The following is a 15,363-nucleotide window of genomic DNA, read 5'->3' as shown; positions in this document are numbered from 1 at the left end:
AAACTAGTATAGCCTTTGAACCTTTGGCTAATAATGGCTAAAAATAATTTTTCAACAAAGAAACAATTTGTCCACTCAAAAACTCGGAATAACCTGGCTACCAAGTTACTGCGTAGAAGTTCACGATAACATCAATATTTCTCATGCCATACCAAGGAAAGGAAAAACCTCAAAAAGCAAAAAATCTAATCAATTTATAACTTCGCCATCATAAAAGTATAATTTAAATTTGTTGCACAATGGAGCACGTATGTCTGCATTTTAATTAAAGAATTTTCTTATCGAATGAAGCTAATCGCCCCAATTGATTAAATCGAAAATAAACCTGGCGTAGGTCAGCATCAAACCAAATATTTCGGTATCAACCGACATACAAGATATACATACATATGTTATAGAGTCAATAAACGAGCTGATTAGCCACAATCTTAAAATCATCTCATAAACATTTTACAGGTCTTGGCAATGGAATTTCTGACTTATCTTCCTGTAGCCATAATGGCAATAAAGCTATAAACACTTTTTCTTGATTAAATAATTATAATGTGTATGCATTTTTATTTGAAGTTAAGGCTTAGTATTATCTTTATATTGGCACGTGGCCGCTGCCAATATTCTTAAGTGAAAGATTCTTATATGTAGTTATCAATTTTTGGCTTCGTAACTTAAAAGCGTATATGGGCTTGCCAAAATACATGCATAAATATGCACAAACTATTTTTGCTTTGATTGGTATATAAGTATGTATAATACATATGCACACATAGATACATATGTATGTACATATTGCAAGGCTGTGTGGCAACTACTTTTATGATTAAAAACCGTCGCATTGCCTTTTTAATGATGATTGTAACCCGAGTGCGTGCATTGTAATTTACAGAGGTCTCTCTCAGCATTTCACAAATGAAACTGCCAACATGTCACTGAGCTAACGGGCAGGGGTGGAGGGGTAGTGTGATAAGTATAAGTATATAGTATAGTATAAGCGACGCTCTTTGATAAGAAATTTATTAGATTAAGGCAGACGATTGCTGCGATTACAGTCAGAGCCACAGCCGCCTCCATAACCACCAGAGTCGTATTCGTAGCCTTGCCGTCGTTTTGTTTCATTCCACTTCGTTTGGGCTTTTGTGTCGCCTCTCCATCTCGGCTGCTGTCGCTTGCCACTTGGTGTGGCTGTGTATTTATTTATTAGTCTGCGAGGCAACCTCGCACTGGACGCTTCGAGTCGGCTGCCAACACTTGAACTCATCTTCCATGCCGGGCCATCTAGAGTAAATAGCAACTAACTTGTGATACAAAAACGCGTAACTACCGCACATATACGGATAATAGAAAATACCACAAAACTTGACACACTGAGGCCAATTCGAAAAGTTTTCGCTTTCAAGAACTTTTATTCATGCTTAGCAAAATGTATGCGCCAAGTTTTAAATGTGATTTATACAAAGTGAAAGTGTTGAGCCAGCGAGCAAAAAGTGGGGCATGCAGCAAGGCGCAGATGCTGGATAAATATCATTTGCTCAGTATATAAATGTTTTTTAATTAACCAAGTGAGTCGGAATTCAGTTTTCTGTTGCTTTCATAGAACTATTGACTATTATTTCGGTCCTACATAATTCCATTTGAAATGCAATGGTTTTTCAATTCCAATCACCACACATCTCTTTTGGTTGACGATTTAGATTTGAATTTCAATTGCTTTACAATTGAATTATATACATACATACACTGGCGTACAACTTGAGATCTGCAGTTTAATTCCATTTCGTCAGACGCCAGCTACAACACGTGATTGCTTTGCTTTTGCGTGTCAATTCGTGAAATTTTATTTTATTTGATTTGTAACACCCCGCTTCGCAGACTACTGCTCACATGAATACACAAATAGAAACAAAACGCTGGCACTTGCTAGATCTTATCAGACGGGAAATAATAGCAAAATTATATGGTCAAATAACCACCTTTGTTTAACGCAGACAGACACACACACACATACATTATAATCGCATTTGTTGCTATTTTTACCATTTGTACACACACTTTGGCACACATTTGATTTTTGATAAGCGTATTTTCGGCAATAAACTAATTCTACTACAAATACACAAATACATCTGTAAGTGTATTTATAATTAACAAAATAATAAAATGAAGGAATTTGTCTATCGACTTGTAGTGCTCGTCGCTGTAAGTGCATTCGAAATAAAAGCAAGAAGAGGCCACAATAACAAAATCATCAGCGACAAGCTCGCGTGAAATAATTTAATCGCATTGTGACTGACTATCGAACGTTGAACTCGGGAAGCGCTCCCGGTTCATTAACATGGCGAATTTCTGCTCACAACATTGAGTAAATACTATTACATTCTATTCACAGTGCATTTTAGATTACATTTTATAAATTACAATCGATAGGAAGCGTACACAATAGTCTTTGCTACAGTATATTTATAATTACCATTATTCGTACTTAGCGATATATGATTAGTTACTCCTAATTCTCTCTATGTTCTTTGATCTTTCATCCCAATTCATTTAAAAAATGCAAAACTAGTTAAAACGTGTCTTTCATTTAGGAATTGAAATCTTTTCATTTGTTTCACAAACATGAAAACTGGCCAACAACTTAATTTTTGCATCGCTCTTTTTCCTGTACATTTCGGTTATCAATTTCAACCAGAATCGCAAAATAGCGAATCAATTGATTATGTTGCCATTTCAATATTTTAAAAATATTTCTTTCTAAACTCATTTCATTTCTAGTAATCGAAACAAAAAACTCACGTCTTAATCGAAATTCGAATTGATCGAAATATTATCTGTTATAAACTGTTTATGTGCTTGATACTCTAAAGATATCAAATGAATTTAAAAGCACCGTTTCAGTGGAAATAAAATACATATATACATACGGAAAAGAAGAAACCATACTAGCGAATATGCTAACAACTAATGTATCAAAAATCACATATACTTATAATTGCTTCTATAGAAATTCTACAGGAAAATCATATTTCACATGTTGTTGTAAATAAGAATAGGGAAATTTAATTAAAACCTTTGGGGTTGCAACCGATTTCTTGAAACCTGGTTATTGCGATCATTTTCAATTAAATGTTTTCCTATTCTCTCTTCCTAATAAACAACTTCCATACGCACAGAAACAATTGCAAACGGGCAATGTAAAGGGTGATTTTAAAATAAAAATTGCCTCTAGCCAATTGCCTCTTCCAATGTTTGCTAATCATAGAAGTGCGTATATTATGTTGTTCTGATTTTTTGTGGCAAGGTAAAATTTCGGGTAACAAGACAAATCACCACCATTGAGCAGCAGCTGTTCTGAAATAAATTGAAATATATTTTTGAATTCTCTGAATTTGTTTATTAACAATAAAATTGATTTTTGTGAGTGTGTGTACTTCATTTTAATATTATTTTCAGTCGTCTTTCTATTGATCAGAATAAAAATAAATTTAACTTAAGTTATAACATGCCAACTATTGGCATCCAGTACTTACGATTATTTATATCAAATATCCCTTGAACTGAACGTTTATTTCTTTTTGCAGCTAGCCCCATAACGAGGCAGGACAACTAACTACAATACAAGCATCAGGAAGGGAGCAGCTTAAGCTGCTAATCGAGTCATATACGGGCAGGCTAATATCATAAATCATTGTCAATTTTCGCGTGCAAGGACAACAACTGCAACTCATCGACGCCATTGCGATTGAGTAACCAAACCAACGAATATTAATCATACGCAGTGTAAACCGCATTAACACAACTGCCGTCGATATGTTTGCGAAAGAGCCGCACAATGTGGGCATTTGACACGCGTAGAAAAACAGATAAATAGTCGGTTGATTGGACTGTAGAGACATTTTGGCAGCGTTATCCTTGCCACAAAATTAACCATTAAACGTGTTCTTTTTTTGTTTGCTTATTTTCTTTGTGTTTTGTACCATTTGTTGGTTATTCAGTGTTCAGTGTTCAATTGATGAAACCACAAAATTATTGTATTCGGTGAACATAATTAAGTATATTCGTGCCGCATGTGGCTGCCAACGCTGTCACATATAAAGCCAACGCCCATTGGCAACAACAGCAACAAATATAAAAAAAATAAAGCGACATCCTTTGATAACCTGAACAGCTGCCTGGTGCAGTCGTCAACTATTGCTCAATTAATTTTTCGCTGGTCTGTGATAAATACGTTAACATTCTTAATGAATGTCATTCGGTTAAAGTCACTTTATCGTACAACTAAAACGACAACAGCAACAAAAACAAAATCCACACACCACACCACCATACAAAAGCAGACGCAGCATCGTAGCAACAATAATAATAACAAGAGTTACGGGAAATCAACTTCATCACCAGCATTGGCAACGCTTGAGGCATCTTTTGCAGCGACCAGCGTCAACAAGAGCAGCAACAACAACCCGCGCACTTACAACAACAGCAGCAAATCAAATAAAGTGTTCCTCCATTACATACCCCGCGATCCGCGTCTAAGAATTTTCAATAAAACCGTCACGCTGAATAAACACTTTGGCCATCGCCATCGCCATCGCACTTTAAGCGAATTGAATATAACTGAAGATTTGTGTAATTATGGTGAATTAATTGGTGGCAGTGAGAATCAATTGAAACTTAAGGGCCAAGCTAAAATTGCGGAAATAACTAAGCTGAAATTCAATTGAAAAAGTGTTGCTCGACTCTTTTTTGTGATTTCAAGTTCATGTGTGATAGAAGGTGAATATTGTTGCTGGTTTGCCATCTCCTGGCATCTCAAAATTTACTCCAAAGTCGCACATTTGGCTAAGGTAAGCATCAAATCTATAAATCCATATACACACTATTACTCATTCTATAAATTAAGTGGCAAGCAAAATTAAAGTCCAGCAGTTTTCTCATATTTCTCGACAAAAACAAAAATCAAAAAGAACACCGAACAATAAATTCATTCCAGAATTCCCAGAGTTCCTAAACTAAAGGATAAAACGATAGCTCGTCTGGCATCCATTTCTCCTTTTCCAGAACTACTTTTTTTGAAGCTTTATGACATACTATAAATACCAGCAACCTCCATACTTCTTTGTATTTTGAGCCTTTACGAGTTCTTGCCAGCATTGTCTGTATTCTGCCTGCTGCCGTCATTTGGCAACACCTAGACTACTAAGATCCTTCATAGCTTGGTCGTCCCCTTCTGCGTTTCCCACCAGCAGAGTACGAATTACATACCAAAGATTCATCTGAAAATCTCTCTCAAAATCACTCTGTGTCGCCTTATCTGATATTAAGGTCTATCCATCGGCAGGATAAGGGACTTGTAGAGACTGTTTACTTAGTGTGACGAAAGAACAGTTCACTGAGCCTATAGTAGCCCCGATAATATACTAATACTAATACGACTATTTCTAAGGACTCATTAACAAATTTTAAGCTTTTTATTACTTTGCCAATAACTAAAAGCTGGTTAACACAACTTCATTATTCGCGTTAAACGGTCAGGTTTAATTGGAAACACTAAAGCTACTACCATTAAGATTGAAATTCTTACCAAATATTTGTTAGTCTGAAGTTTATTTTCTGAAGAGTTTTCCACAATAGGGAGGAAAATTTCCTAATTCTAGCATTCTGTTTCAACGGATTTTGTAACTCCTTAACATACATTTTTAATTAGCTCGCTGTCTTACTATAAGTCACGTACTTTTTCATGAATGTCTACAATAATTTTTTTTATAAAGAATATTAACTCTAGTGATTTGTTATGCTCTTCTTGATTGTAAAACCAATTAAATTAACTAATAAAACAAATCAATATAAGATGAAGATAAGCATATATCTTATAATATTATATAAAGTCAGCTAAAATCGTACATTCGATGCAATTACAGTTAAGCTATACATATTTTTCGCGGATATATGTTTCGTTTGCTAAATGGACCGAATAAAATTTCTCGTCCTAAAACCTTCATTTTTTATGTTTTTGACATAATATGTGAAATAAACAGTATTTATAAGTCCGAGCTTAGCTCTTTGTATTTGCTTGCCCACAACAAACTATCTTTTTGTTTGCGTGACCGGAGCCGAACAAAACGATAAAACAATTTCTGACATTAATAGTTCATTGAATTTAAATTGATTTTAAAGCAAAAGCAACGCCTACAACGTTAATTGGAGTGCATGGGCAGTGGCAGTGGCCTGTCATTTGGAAAATTTCCACATTATTTGTGTCTCTCTTTATTGAAATTGCGCCGAAAGTTTGTCTCGCATAAAACTTTTATATTCTCCTCCCTTGATTTTGCCAAGTGCTGTTTTAAAAATAAAACCAGACAGTCATTTCGAGCACAAAGCCAAAAGCCAAAAACCGAAAACAGCATAGACAGCCACACAAATGCAAACAAAATAAAAATAAATAAATATACATATATATGTATATATATATATATATTCGTACAGTACGTATTCGAAATATAGTTATAAAAATAAAAATTAGCACAAACAGCTGTTTCCCTGACGTGCGTGTTTCGTTGAGCACAAATGAGAGCTGAGCGAGCAAATTTCGTGCTCGTGATTTCTTTAATATTCTACTAAATACGAATATATACATACAGACATAGAGACATACAAACATCCATACGTGCTATTTTTATGAGGTCAAGTTGAAGGAAAATTGCAGCAAAATAAAATTAATTCTCTCTGAGGTTGGCAGGCAGACAGAGGCGAAGATTCGCCAAACCATCTCCAACTGTCAAATGGCGTCCAAACAGTTTGTGCGCGAATTTGCATTCGAAATGTTTTGTTTTTAAACAAATTTGCATTTGTTTGCAAACAAACGAATCAACAATAGCGGCAACAAAAAAAGCAACATATTGTTATGATCTTTAGTGATACAAATAAAAGGCAAATTTAAATACTTCTAATTAAACCACAACGACGACCATTTTGCTTAAACACAATGTTGTTCACTCACGGGGACAATGCAGATATAATATTTTTGAAAAAACGAACAAAATGTGCCCACTTTAAAAATATTATATACAAGTAGTGCCCACGTTTATATAACATTTCCGATGGCAGCAGGTAAAAACTATAGCAAGAAATTGTGTATGAAAAGTACGTGATTGTGGAAAGCAGTTGGTAAACTTTTGCAATTAATCAAAATAAAGCAAAGAAAACTGCTGGAAAACTTTGAACTTTGCTTACTGCAGAAGCCACTAAATATATAAGTTTGTACAGTTGCAAGTTTTTACATCTTTCTCACAACATTTTACACACCTTTCCATTCCTCTCCCACACACAAATAGCTACGCACGGCAGTCGTCAATTACCAAGAGCGGAAGTTATTGGAAAACGGCAGCTTAAGGATCGCTTTTCATATACATACATATATACTATATATCGTAGAGTAACGAATACTCATATAATCCCTACAACCTACCGCTATTTAAATTGCTGAAAAGAAAAACTATTGTGTTCAGTTCGTTTGGAAAAATTTGAGCCGTTGTAAAGTGCCGAAAATTGTAACCTACACGTAGGACCCCAATACACAATGGCGAAAATAACTAGCAGCAACAGCACGAGCAACAATAATATTGCTGCCGTTGCTAACAACAATCATAGCAGTGTTATAAACAATCATAACATTCAAGAGGATAGTGGCAGCAGTAGCATTAAACAAAATGGCAATCTGATTTATCGGTCACATAGCCGTGATAATGTGACGCCAGCACCCGCAAATACGCCTCTGAATAGAGCGATCAAGCATGATCTGTTCCCAGAGGTCACTTTCTGTAATCTATCGGTCGAGAATCTGCACGACGGCACCCACAATCGCACCGTCCGGAACAGCATAATCGCCGTAGATGGCGATAACACCATGACTTGCCTTATTAGCGGAACTAGCAATCAGCCGCCGGTGAAGAAGCGAACGCGTCTGATCTCTAACGAATCGGGCGATTCCATTGACTCTAGCTCGACGGAGAAGAAAATACCCAAAATGCCCGACGGAGGCTATGGTTGGGTGGTGGTCTTTGCCTCACTGGTGGTCTCACTGATTGCCGATGGCCTCTCCTTCTCCTTTGGTCTGATTCACACGGAGCTCTTGAGTTACTTTGGCGAGTCGCCTTCAAAGACGGCCTGGATTAGTTCGCTCTTCTTTTCTGTGCCTCTGCTCATGGGTCCGATTTGGTCAAATCTGGTGGACAAATATGGCTGTCGCAAGATGACCATCATTGGCGGTATGGTGTCCGCCTTCGGCTTTGCCCTTTCGTCCTTTTGTAACTCCATTGAAATGTTAATGTTCACGTTCGGCATTATATCGGGCCTGGGCCTAGGAATTGGATATGTCACGGCTGTCGTCTCGATTGCCTTTTGGTTCGATAAGAAGCGCACCTTTGCCACGGGCATTGGTGCATCCGGTACTGGTATTGGAACCTTTCTCTATGCCCGTTTAACTCAATATCTAATCGATTCGTATGGCTGGCGAGGAGCTACTCTTATCCTTGGCGGCACCATGTTGAATGCCTGCGTTTGTGGCGCTCTCATGCGCGATCCGGACTGGCTTATCGAGGAGAATCGCTTGGAGAGCCGTTCTCAGAGTGTCACCACATTTTCCAATTCGAGCGTTTGCTTGGAGGAGATCAAGAAACTGCTCGACACGGGCATTACCAAAGAAGCCGTGCTCGATACTCTGGTTACCAAAAATAATACGGAGGCCAATCAGCAAATAGAAGATCCCCTGGACTCAATCCTCAAACGCTACCGCAGCGAAATTTTCCTTCCTACCTATCTGAGTGCCCAAGAGCTGGACAGTATATGTGAGGCGAAGAGTATCAGTCGTCGGTCGTTGCGCCACAGGGAGGGTGCCGAGGCACCGTCACGCGATAATCTGTTATCCATGTCATCGGGTACGCCTTATCCACCCACCACAGCCATTATTGGTTCCCCGGACGACACCATGATGGGTGGCATTGCGGATGCAGCCATGGAGACAGCTAAAAAAACGTATCTGGCCTCAATCGAGACTCTGTCGCCGTCAGAAAAGCGCACCACGGGGGCAAACTCACCAAATGCATCGATGCGCTCCTCCGATGAGGGTTACCTCACTCAGAAACATAACGAGCCAACGCCACATGCTAACTCCCGTTTCTCCCTCAATGAAAATCTTTTTATGGCCCACCACACGACCCCCTCTCTTTCAAATCTAAAGGTGAACGGCCTGCGCCACAACTCGGTAGACATACTGAGCGATGACATGCACTGCTACTACATGTCCATGAAGGATGAGACATTTGCACTGCTCGATAAGGGCCAGGAGCGAGGTCCAACCGTGATTCCCATACCTGAGCAACCACTGACCAGCGAACAGGCGATACGACGTGCCCGTTTGGATAGCATAACCGGCATACGTCGTCTTTCGAAATCCAAGAAACCAGGACACCGCTCGAACCTAAGGCGTAACATTTCAATAAGGAACTCCAATTTCCTGAAGGACATGCGGATACATCGTAACTCCATCCATTATCGTGGAGCCATGCTCAACACACATCGCTACCGACTTCGCGCTTCCTCGTGCCCAAACATCTATCGCAACTCAATGACCACTATAGCCAAGGAGGAGGAAGATGTAAGTACAAAATATATTACCAGGGCACTTAAACCAGTGCCGTTATGGAAGCTCTTCTATACATTTTTATATTGAATAATGCAGCCATTATTATACTCTGTACATGAAGTGTACAAGAGTATATTAGGTTTGCGGGAGCTGAAAAACATAACAGACAGAAGGAGGCGTGGCAGACCCCAAAAAGTATATATATTCTTGATCAGCATGACAACACGAGTTGATCTAGCCATGTCTCTTTGTACGTCCGTCCGTCTGTCCGTATGAACAGCTGAATCTCCGAGACTATAAGAGCTAGAGACACCAAATTTTGTACTACTACTTTCCCCTACGAGGGATTTCCCAATTTTTAATATACACCTAATTCTGTTTTTACACGGTACATTGGTTCCTAAAAAAGTCGTGTAAAAAAAAACCGTGTAAAAACCGAATTAGGTGTATGGTGTATACAAAAAAAATAAAAAATAGGGGAACCTGAAAAGCCGCAAGGAATATACAAATAAAACAAATCATTAGATAAACCAATATTTATTCTGTACAAATCTTGTATAGTTTATTTTAAAATGATTTAATCAGCACTGCTTCCTTTATTTTCTTCAAACGCCTACGGTTTCCATATTAGTAATAAATCGATAGAAGCCATCGCGATATGGGCATTTTAATTTCCGTGTTTTGGCATACTCTGGATTTTGCAAATTAAATGAAGAATTATAATAAAGCTTATCATTATGGGATTCTCTTTGTGCCCCCTATTAATAACGAGCACAATATAAAGCGTTCAGTTTGGAGCTTGGGAGCGTTCATCTTCAAAGTACTCTGACTATTGTGTTCAATGAGCACTTCTAATACTATATATAGTATTGATGAATACGAGTATGTATAAGTGAGCGGCCTCTGTAGCTTATCGGCCTGTCAGAGTGCCTGACAACAGACTATTCGGTTTGTGTTTGCGCTCAACATGTAGCTCAAGGCACGGCTATCAATACTCTATCTCTGCTAAGTATATGTACATACTTGTGTATGTATAAGTGTACATATGTACGCAGAATTACTACATATTTTTATAATGTGTGGCTCGTTTATGCAGTAGGTAGACATAATTCAGTTCCGTATTTCATAAATTCGATAAAAAAAAATGTATAATTCTTTTTTTGTGTACCCTTCGCAGACCTGGTATGATAATCTCATGGACACCATGAAATCTGTGTTTGATTTCTCGCTCTTTTTGGATTTGAAATTCGCGCTGTTCAATCTGTCAACGTTGTTTTTGTTTATTTGGTAAGTTGGACATACATATACTTGTACTATACATACCTATTTACTTATCTACATAGTATATACTAAGAACTATTAAGCATGATTTGCGCAATAACACAAATGTATCGCATAGATAGCTGGTATACATATTGTACAAATGTACCATAACGGGCCCCAAGTGCAAATGCCACAAAATGTCGCAAAATTTGGCAAGCATTCAATACCGATTTTCAAAACATATACATATGTACATAATGCCTGCTTGTCGATTTTATTTGTTACCCACCTACGAATTGATGTACTTGTACATTGGTAGGAGTATAGAATCTATAATCCATAAAATATTTATGCGTTGACAATATCAACGATAGTTTTAACACACTTTTAAAAGGGTCGCCTTAAATATATAAATAAAGATCAATCAAGATTATGGACCGTAACATTTAAATCGAAGAAAGAAGAAATTTATATAATATTCATTCAATGTTTTTTGCCTCGATAAGGAAACAAAGACCATTCGTTTATTTCAGAAGCAAGAAAACTATTTCAAGCTCCGATTTTGATTTGTTAGAAAAAATATTTCAAAAAAGTTACAAATTAAAAAATATGCCCTAATTAATTTGGACGAATTAGGAAACAAGTACACGCTCAATTTCAAACTCTAACTTTAATTAAAGCAACAACTTAATAAATTTGATCTAGAACACTCCTCTATTGTACAAGAAGATTGCTAATTTAAACAATTACTTATTTTGATTTTATTATATGTATATGTACATCCTTAGGATTTATTCGTATACTATATGGGAGGTATTTTATATATGTATGTATAGTATATAGTGTAATCTGGATAATTATCACATCGCCGACCACTTATTTTTTATACCAACAATGTAAATAGACTTACTAGTCAGGAAGTATAAAAGCTAGAACAAAAAGACTTGGGCGCGACTGTAGCATTCGGTTCATGTTTTCTTTTTAAATATTAAATAGAAACTTTGGCGAATAAAGACAACTAATTTTATTTATTTTATTTATTTTTCATCGACAAACAATGCAGTCGATGTACATAAAAAAAAATCAATACAATAGAGAACTTAAACTATGTAAAACAAAAAAAAAAAGCCTATAAAAATGACAAAAATATCTAATAACACATCCGACACGGTGGGGGAATTTTATTTGCCAAACGGCCACAAACATTTACCTCTATTATTGAAATAAAACAATTATAAATACGTTTATTAATAAAAACAGATCCTATAAACAGATCCTTATTAATTTCTTAAAACTATACATTTTCGCAAAGCTGCAGAAAATTGCGAAATGAAAACATTTAAGCAAATAGGTTAACAAAATATTTAAAAACTCGAAATATTGTTCTGAGAATTAAATTTTTGTACACTCGTTTACTTACATATATGATTATATTTGCAGGTTCATTATACCCTATCTTTATTTACCTGAATATATGAAGCAATACGGTTATGAGGTCAACGTGAGCGCCGTAATGATTTCGGCGATTGGCATCGCTCAGACAATAGGCATGATCGGGTTGGGGTACTTGGGCGATCATGCGTGGATGAATATCAACATATGCTACTCCCTCTGTATGCTGGGTAAGTGGTGGTGAACTAAAAATTATGGTACCTATGTATAGTACATGTACAAACTTATATACTATATACTATATTTGCAGTCTGTGGCGTTTCCGTGTTCTTTATGCCGCTACTTTTGACCAGCTACAATGGTTTAATGACGATGTGTGTCATATTCGGGTTCACATTTGCCAGCTCGTTTTCGTTTACGCCCAGTATACTGGTCAGTATTGTTGATTTGGATGATTTCACCTGTGCCTACGGATTGGTTCTCTTGGTGCAAGGCGTGGGAATGATTGTTGGACCGCCCATAGCAGGCGCCATTTATGAGTATACGCTCAGGTGCGTTGGCATCATTTCGAGTCCATTGTGCGCTTAATATTATGTAACTTTTCTTATTCGCAGATGGGACGACTCTTTCTATTATGCGGGCATATTTATAGCACTCTCCGGCGTCTGTTCGTATATGATTGAATTCTGTGAGAAGAAAGCAACTAAGGAGAGTGATAGTGATGTCTTAGAGACTAAAAAAGCTCAACTTTTACATTAGTTTTCTAATTGTTAAGTGCTATAACTGAAACTGATAAAGTAATGTGTGCAGCAACAGTGCTAAATATATATACAACAAAAATTGTAGTACATGTACTTTCAAACTGTTCCGATTCGATGGAATTTAGCATTCAATGTTAAGCAAACGAACTTTCTTTTGTCAAATGCTGTTGCAGCTCTAAATGGAATACAACTTCACGAAAGATGATAATAGTAACAAATTGCTAAATGTGCTATTTATTAGTGCATAGAATAGTCTGTGTAAGCTAGATTCGACTACAAAACTGCATAGTTTTAGTTTAATGTTAATCGTAATCGTAATAGGACAACAAGCAAAATTGTAACTGGCAATAAAGCAGAATACATACGAGTAAAAACCAATTTTACACAACTATTTGAATATCAATTGCAGTGCATCACTGCCATGCGCAAACGGGTCCCTTTGATTGTCTTCTTGTCAACAAAAATAATAAGTTATAATATTAAATTTATACAAAAAAAAAAAATAAAAATAAAAAACAAACAAAAAATATATTGCAGCTATAGACTACTAACTACCAATCATGTAACGTATGCAATAACTACAGACAATTTTTGAATCAAGCAGAACACACGTAAAGTCTTCAACTAAATAATTATTAATTTGTATCAAACAATGAACTAATAATAATAAAGCAACAACTTTGGCACATTTTTTATACAAACACTAAACAATTGTATTGCAAAGTTTACTAAATAGTTCACCTTTTGTAATTCCCTTGTTATACCAAACTTTGAATCTAACACTGTATCCGCACTGCACCACCTCCCAGAAGTGTTAACTATATACGTATGAGTACTACGCAGTATGAGAAGATTTCTGAAGTTATTAATTAAAGAAAAACAGCTGAAGTATTATTATTAATTAATAAGGAAATGCAGTTGAAGAGCACATTACAAGTAAATACGATTACTGTTTAGTTAGCTCTATTAATAAAGTCTACCACATATATAAATATATATGCGCACTTTAAAAAAAGTTATAGGTTATTGTTGCAAACAAACACAAAAAAAAAAGTTTAGCCATAAGCACAACACTTTAGCAAAAATAATATATAACAAATATTTACAAACAAACAATTAATTAATTTAGTTTATTACTTATAGCAGAACAAATAAACTCCATTTAAACTTTTGAAACGAAAAGCTAACGGTGGTGAATTATTATTAAAAAACCCAAAACCAATCAAGGTAAGTTCCAAACACATTCTGTTTTTCAAATGAAAATTCTGAATGATTTCATTATTCTTGTTTATGTATTTTTAAATACACACACTTTTTAAAAATAATTCGCTTCCTTTTGTGTTTACAATTAATGTTTTCGCTTTATTAATTAAATATATAAACTTCGTAAAATACTAAATTGATCATATAATCGCAGCATTTACGCTTATTTGTTTATGTATGTCGTATTTACGTTAATGTATATGTACTTGTATGTTATTTTGTATATAAACTTATATAAACTTTTGTATTCAGCTCACAATTAGGTGAGGGTGCGATGTATATAGGTTACAGCAACAAAGCAAATGCAAAAAAAAAACAAGTTTTTAAATTATAACGAATATAAACCACTACCGCAAAGTGCGCGAAATTGACGTTTTTCAATAAATAAGTATTTATTTCAAAATACTATACGTCATTTCTTAATGTTGAAAATCAATACAAACATAAGTACCAATGCACGCATGTTAATATAAGCAGATAATAATCTTATGTTATCTACAAGTTATCTGTCACTGTTGCATACGAATGTAAGCATAAAGAATATGTATAGCAAAAGTGTCAGTCTCCAATAAAACTCTAAAGCGAACAGACGCACGGCGGTCCGCGACTATTGTCTTTTACTTTACTCCTACTGAGCCCTTCCCTTTTCAGCGAATATATAATCTATTCAATAGGTTATGGGCCCAGGGCATATAGGCTCATAGGAGAAGTTCAAAGTATTGTGAAATAGTAATCGTTTGGTGACTCAAGAAATATAACATTTAAAAAATGAGTGCGCTATATCAAATAGACAAATTGGAAGAGCATAACTATGACTCATGGAGCATACAGATGCGATCTGTCTTAGTGCACGCGGAATTGTGGAGTGTGGCATCAGGTGCTGAACCTAGTAATACTGAGAGTTCAAGGCCAAAAGATGAAAAGGCATTAGCAATTATAACGCTAAGTGTAAAAGCTTCACAATTGGGCTTCATTAAAAATTGCAACACTTCGTACGAGGCATGGAAAAAGTTAAAGGACGTTCATCAGCCGAGTGGACCTGTACGGAAA

At 36.1% G+C, this 15,363-nt stretch overlaps 1 protein-coding gene across 2 annotated transcripts in view; it reads left to right on the top strand.

Annotated features, from left to right (window-relative positions):
* The window catches only part of LOC115634450, a 31,339-nt gene extending 17,911 nt beyond the window's left edge, over positions 1 to 13,428 (top strand). The window contains exons 2-7 of one of the 2 annotated variants that reach the window (XM_030532161.1): positions 3,576 to 4,838; positions 7,326 to 9,646; positions 10,812 to 10,921; positions 12,338 to 12,519; positions 12,600 to 12,840; positions 12,904 to 13,428. In XM_030532161.1, the coding sequence (XP_030388021.1) occupies positions 7,571 to 9,646; positions 10,812 to 10,921; positions 12,338 to 12,519; positions 12,600 to 12,840; positions 12,904 to 13,048 (2,754 nt within the window). In that variant the 5' untranslated portion in view covers positions 3,576 to 4,838; positions 7,326 to 7,570 and the 3' untranslated portion in view covers positions 13,049 to 13,428. Of the gene's footprint in view, positions 1 to 3,575; positions 4,839 to 6,974; positions 7,102 to 7,325; positions 9,647 to 10,811; positions 10,922 to 12,337; positions 12,520 to 12,599; positions 12,841 to 12,903 lie in introns of those variants that run through there. The other variant, XM_030532162.1, reaches the window with a different exon arrangement.
* The last annotated feature ends 1,935 nt before the right edge of the window (positions 13,429 to 15,363 follow it).

Source organism: Scaptodrosophila lebanonensis, unplaced genomic scaffold (genome assembly GCF_003285725.1).
Source record: "Scaptodrosophila lebanonensis strain 11010-0011.00,11010-0021.00 unplaced genomic scaffold, SlebRS2 tig00000001-arrow-pilon, whole genome shotgun sequence".
Taxonomy (NCBI): Eukaryota; Metazoa; Arthropoda; class Insecta; order Diptera; family Drosophilidae; genus Scaptodrosophila; species Scaptodrosophila lebanonensis.
The sequence above is the reverse complement of the archived record's forward strand: the minus strand, read 5'-3'. Positions and strand labels throughout refer to the sequence as shown.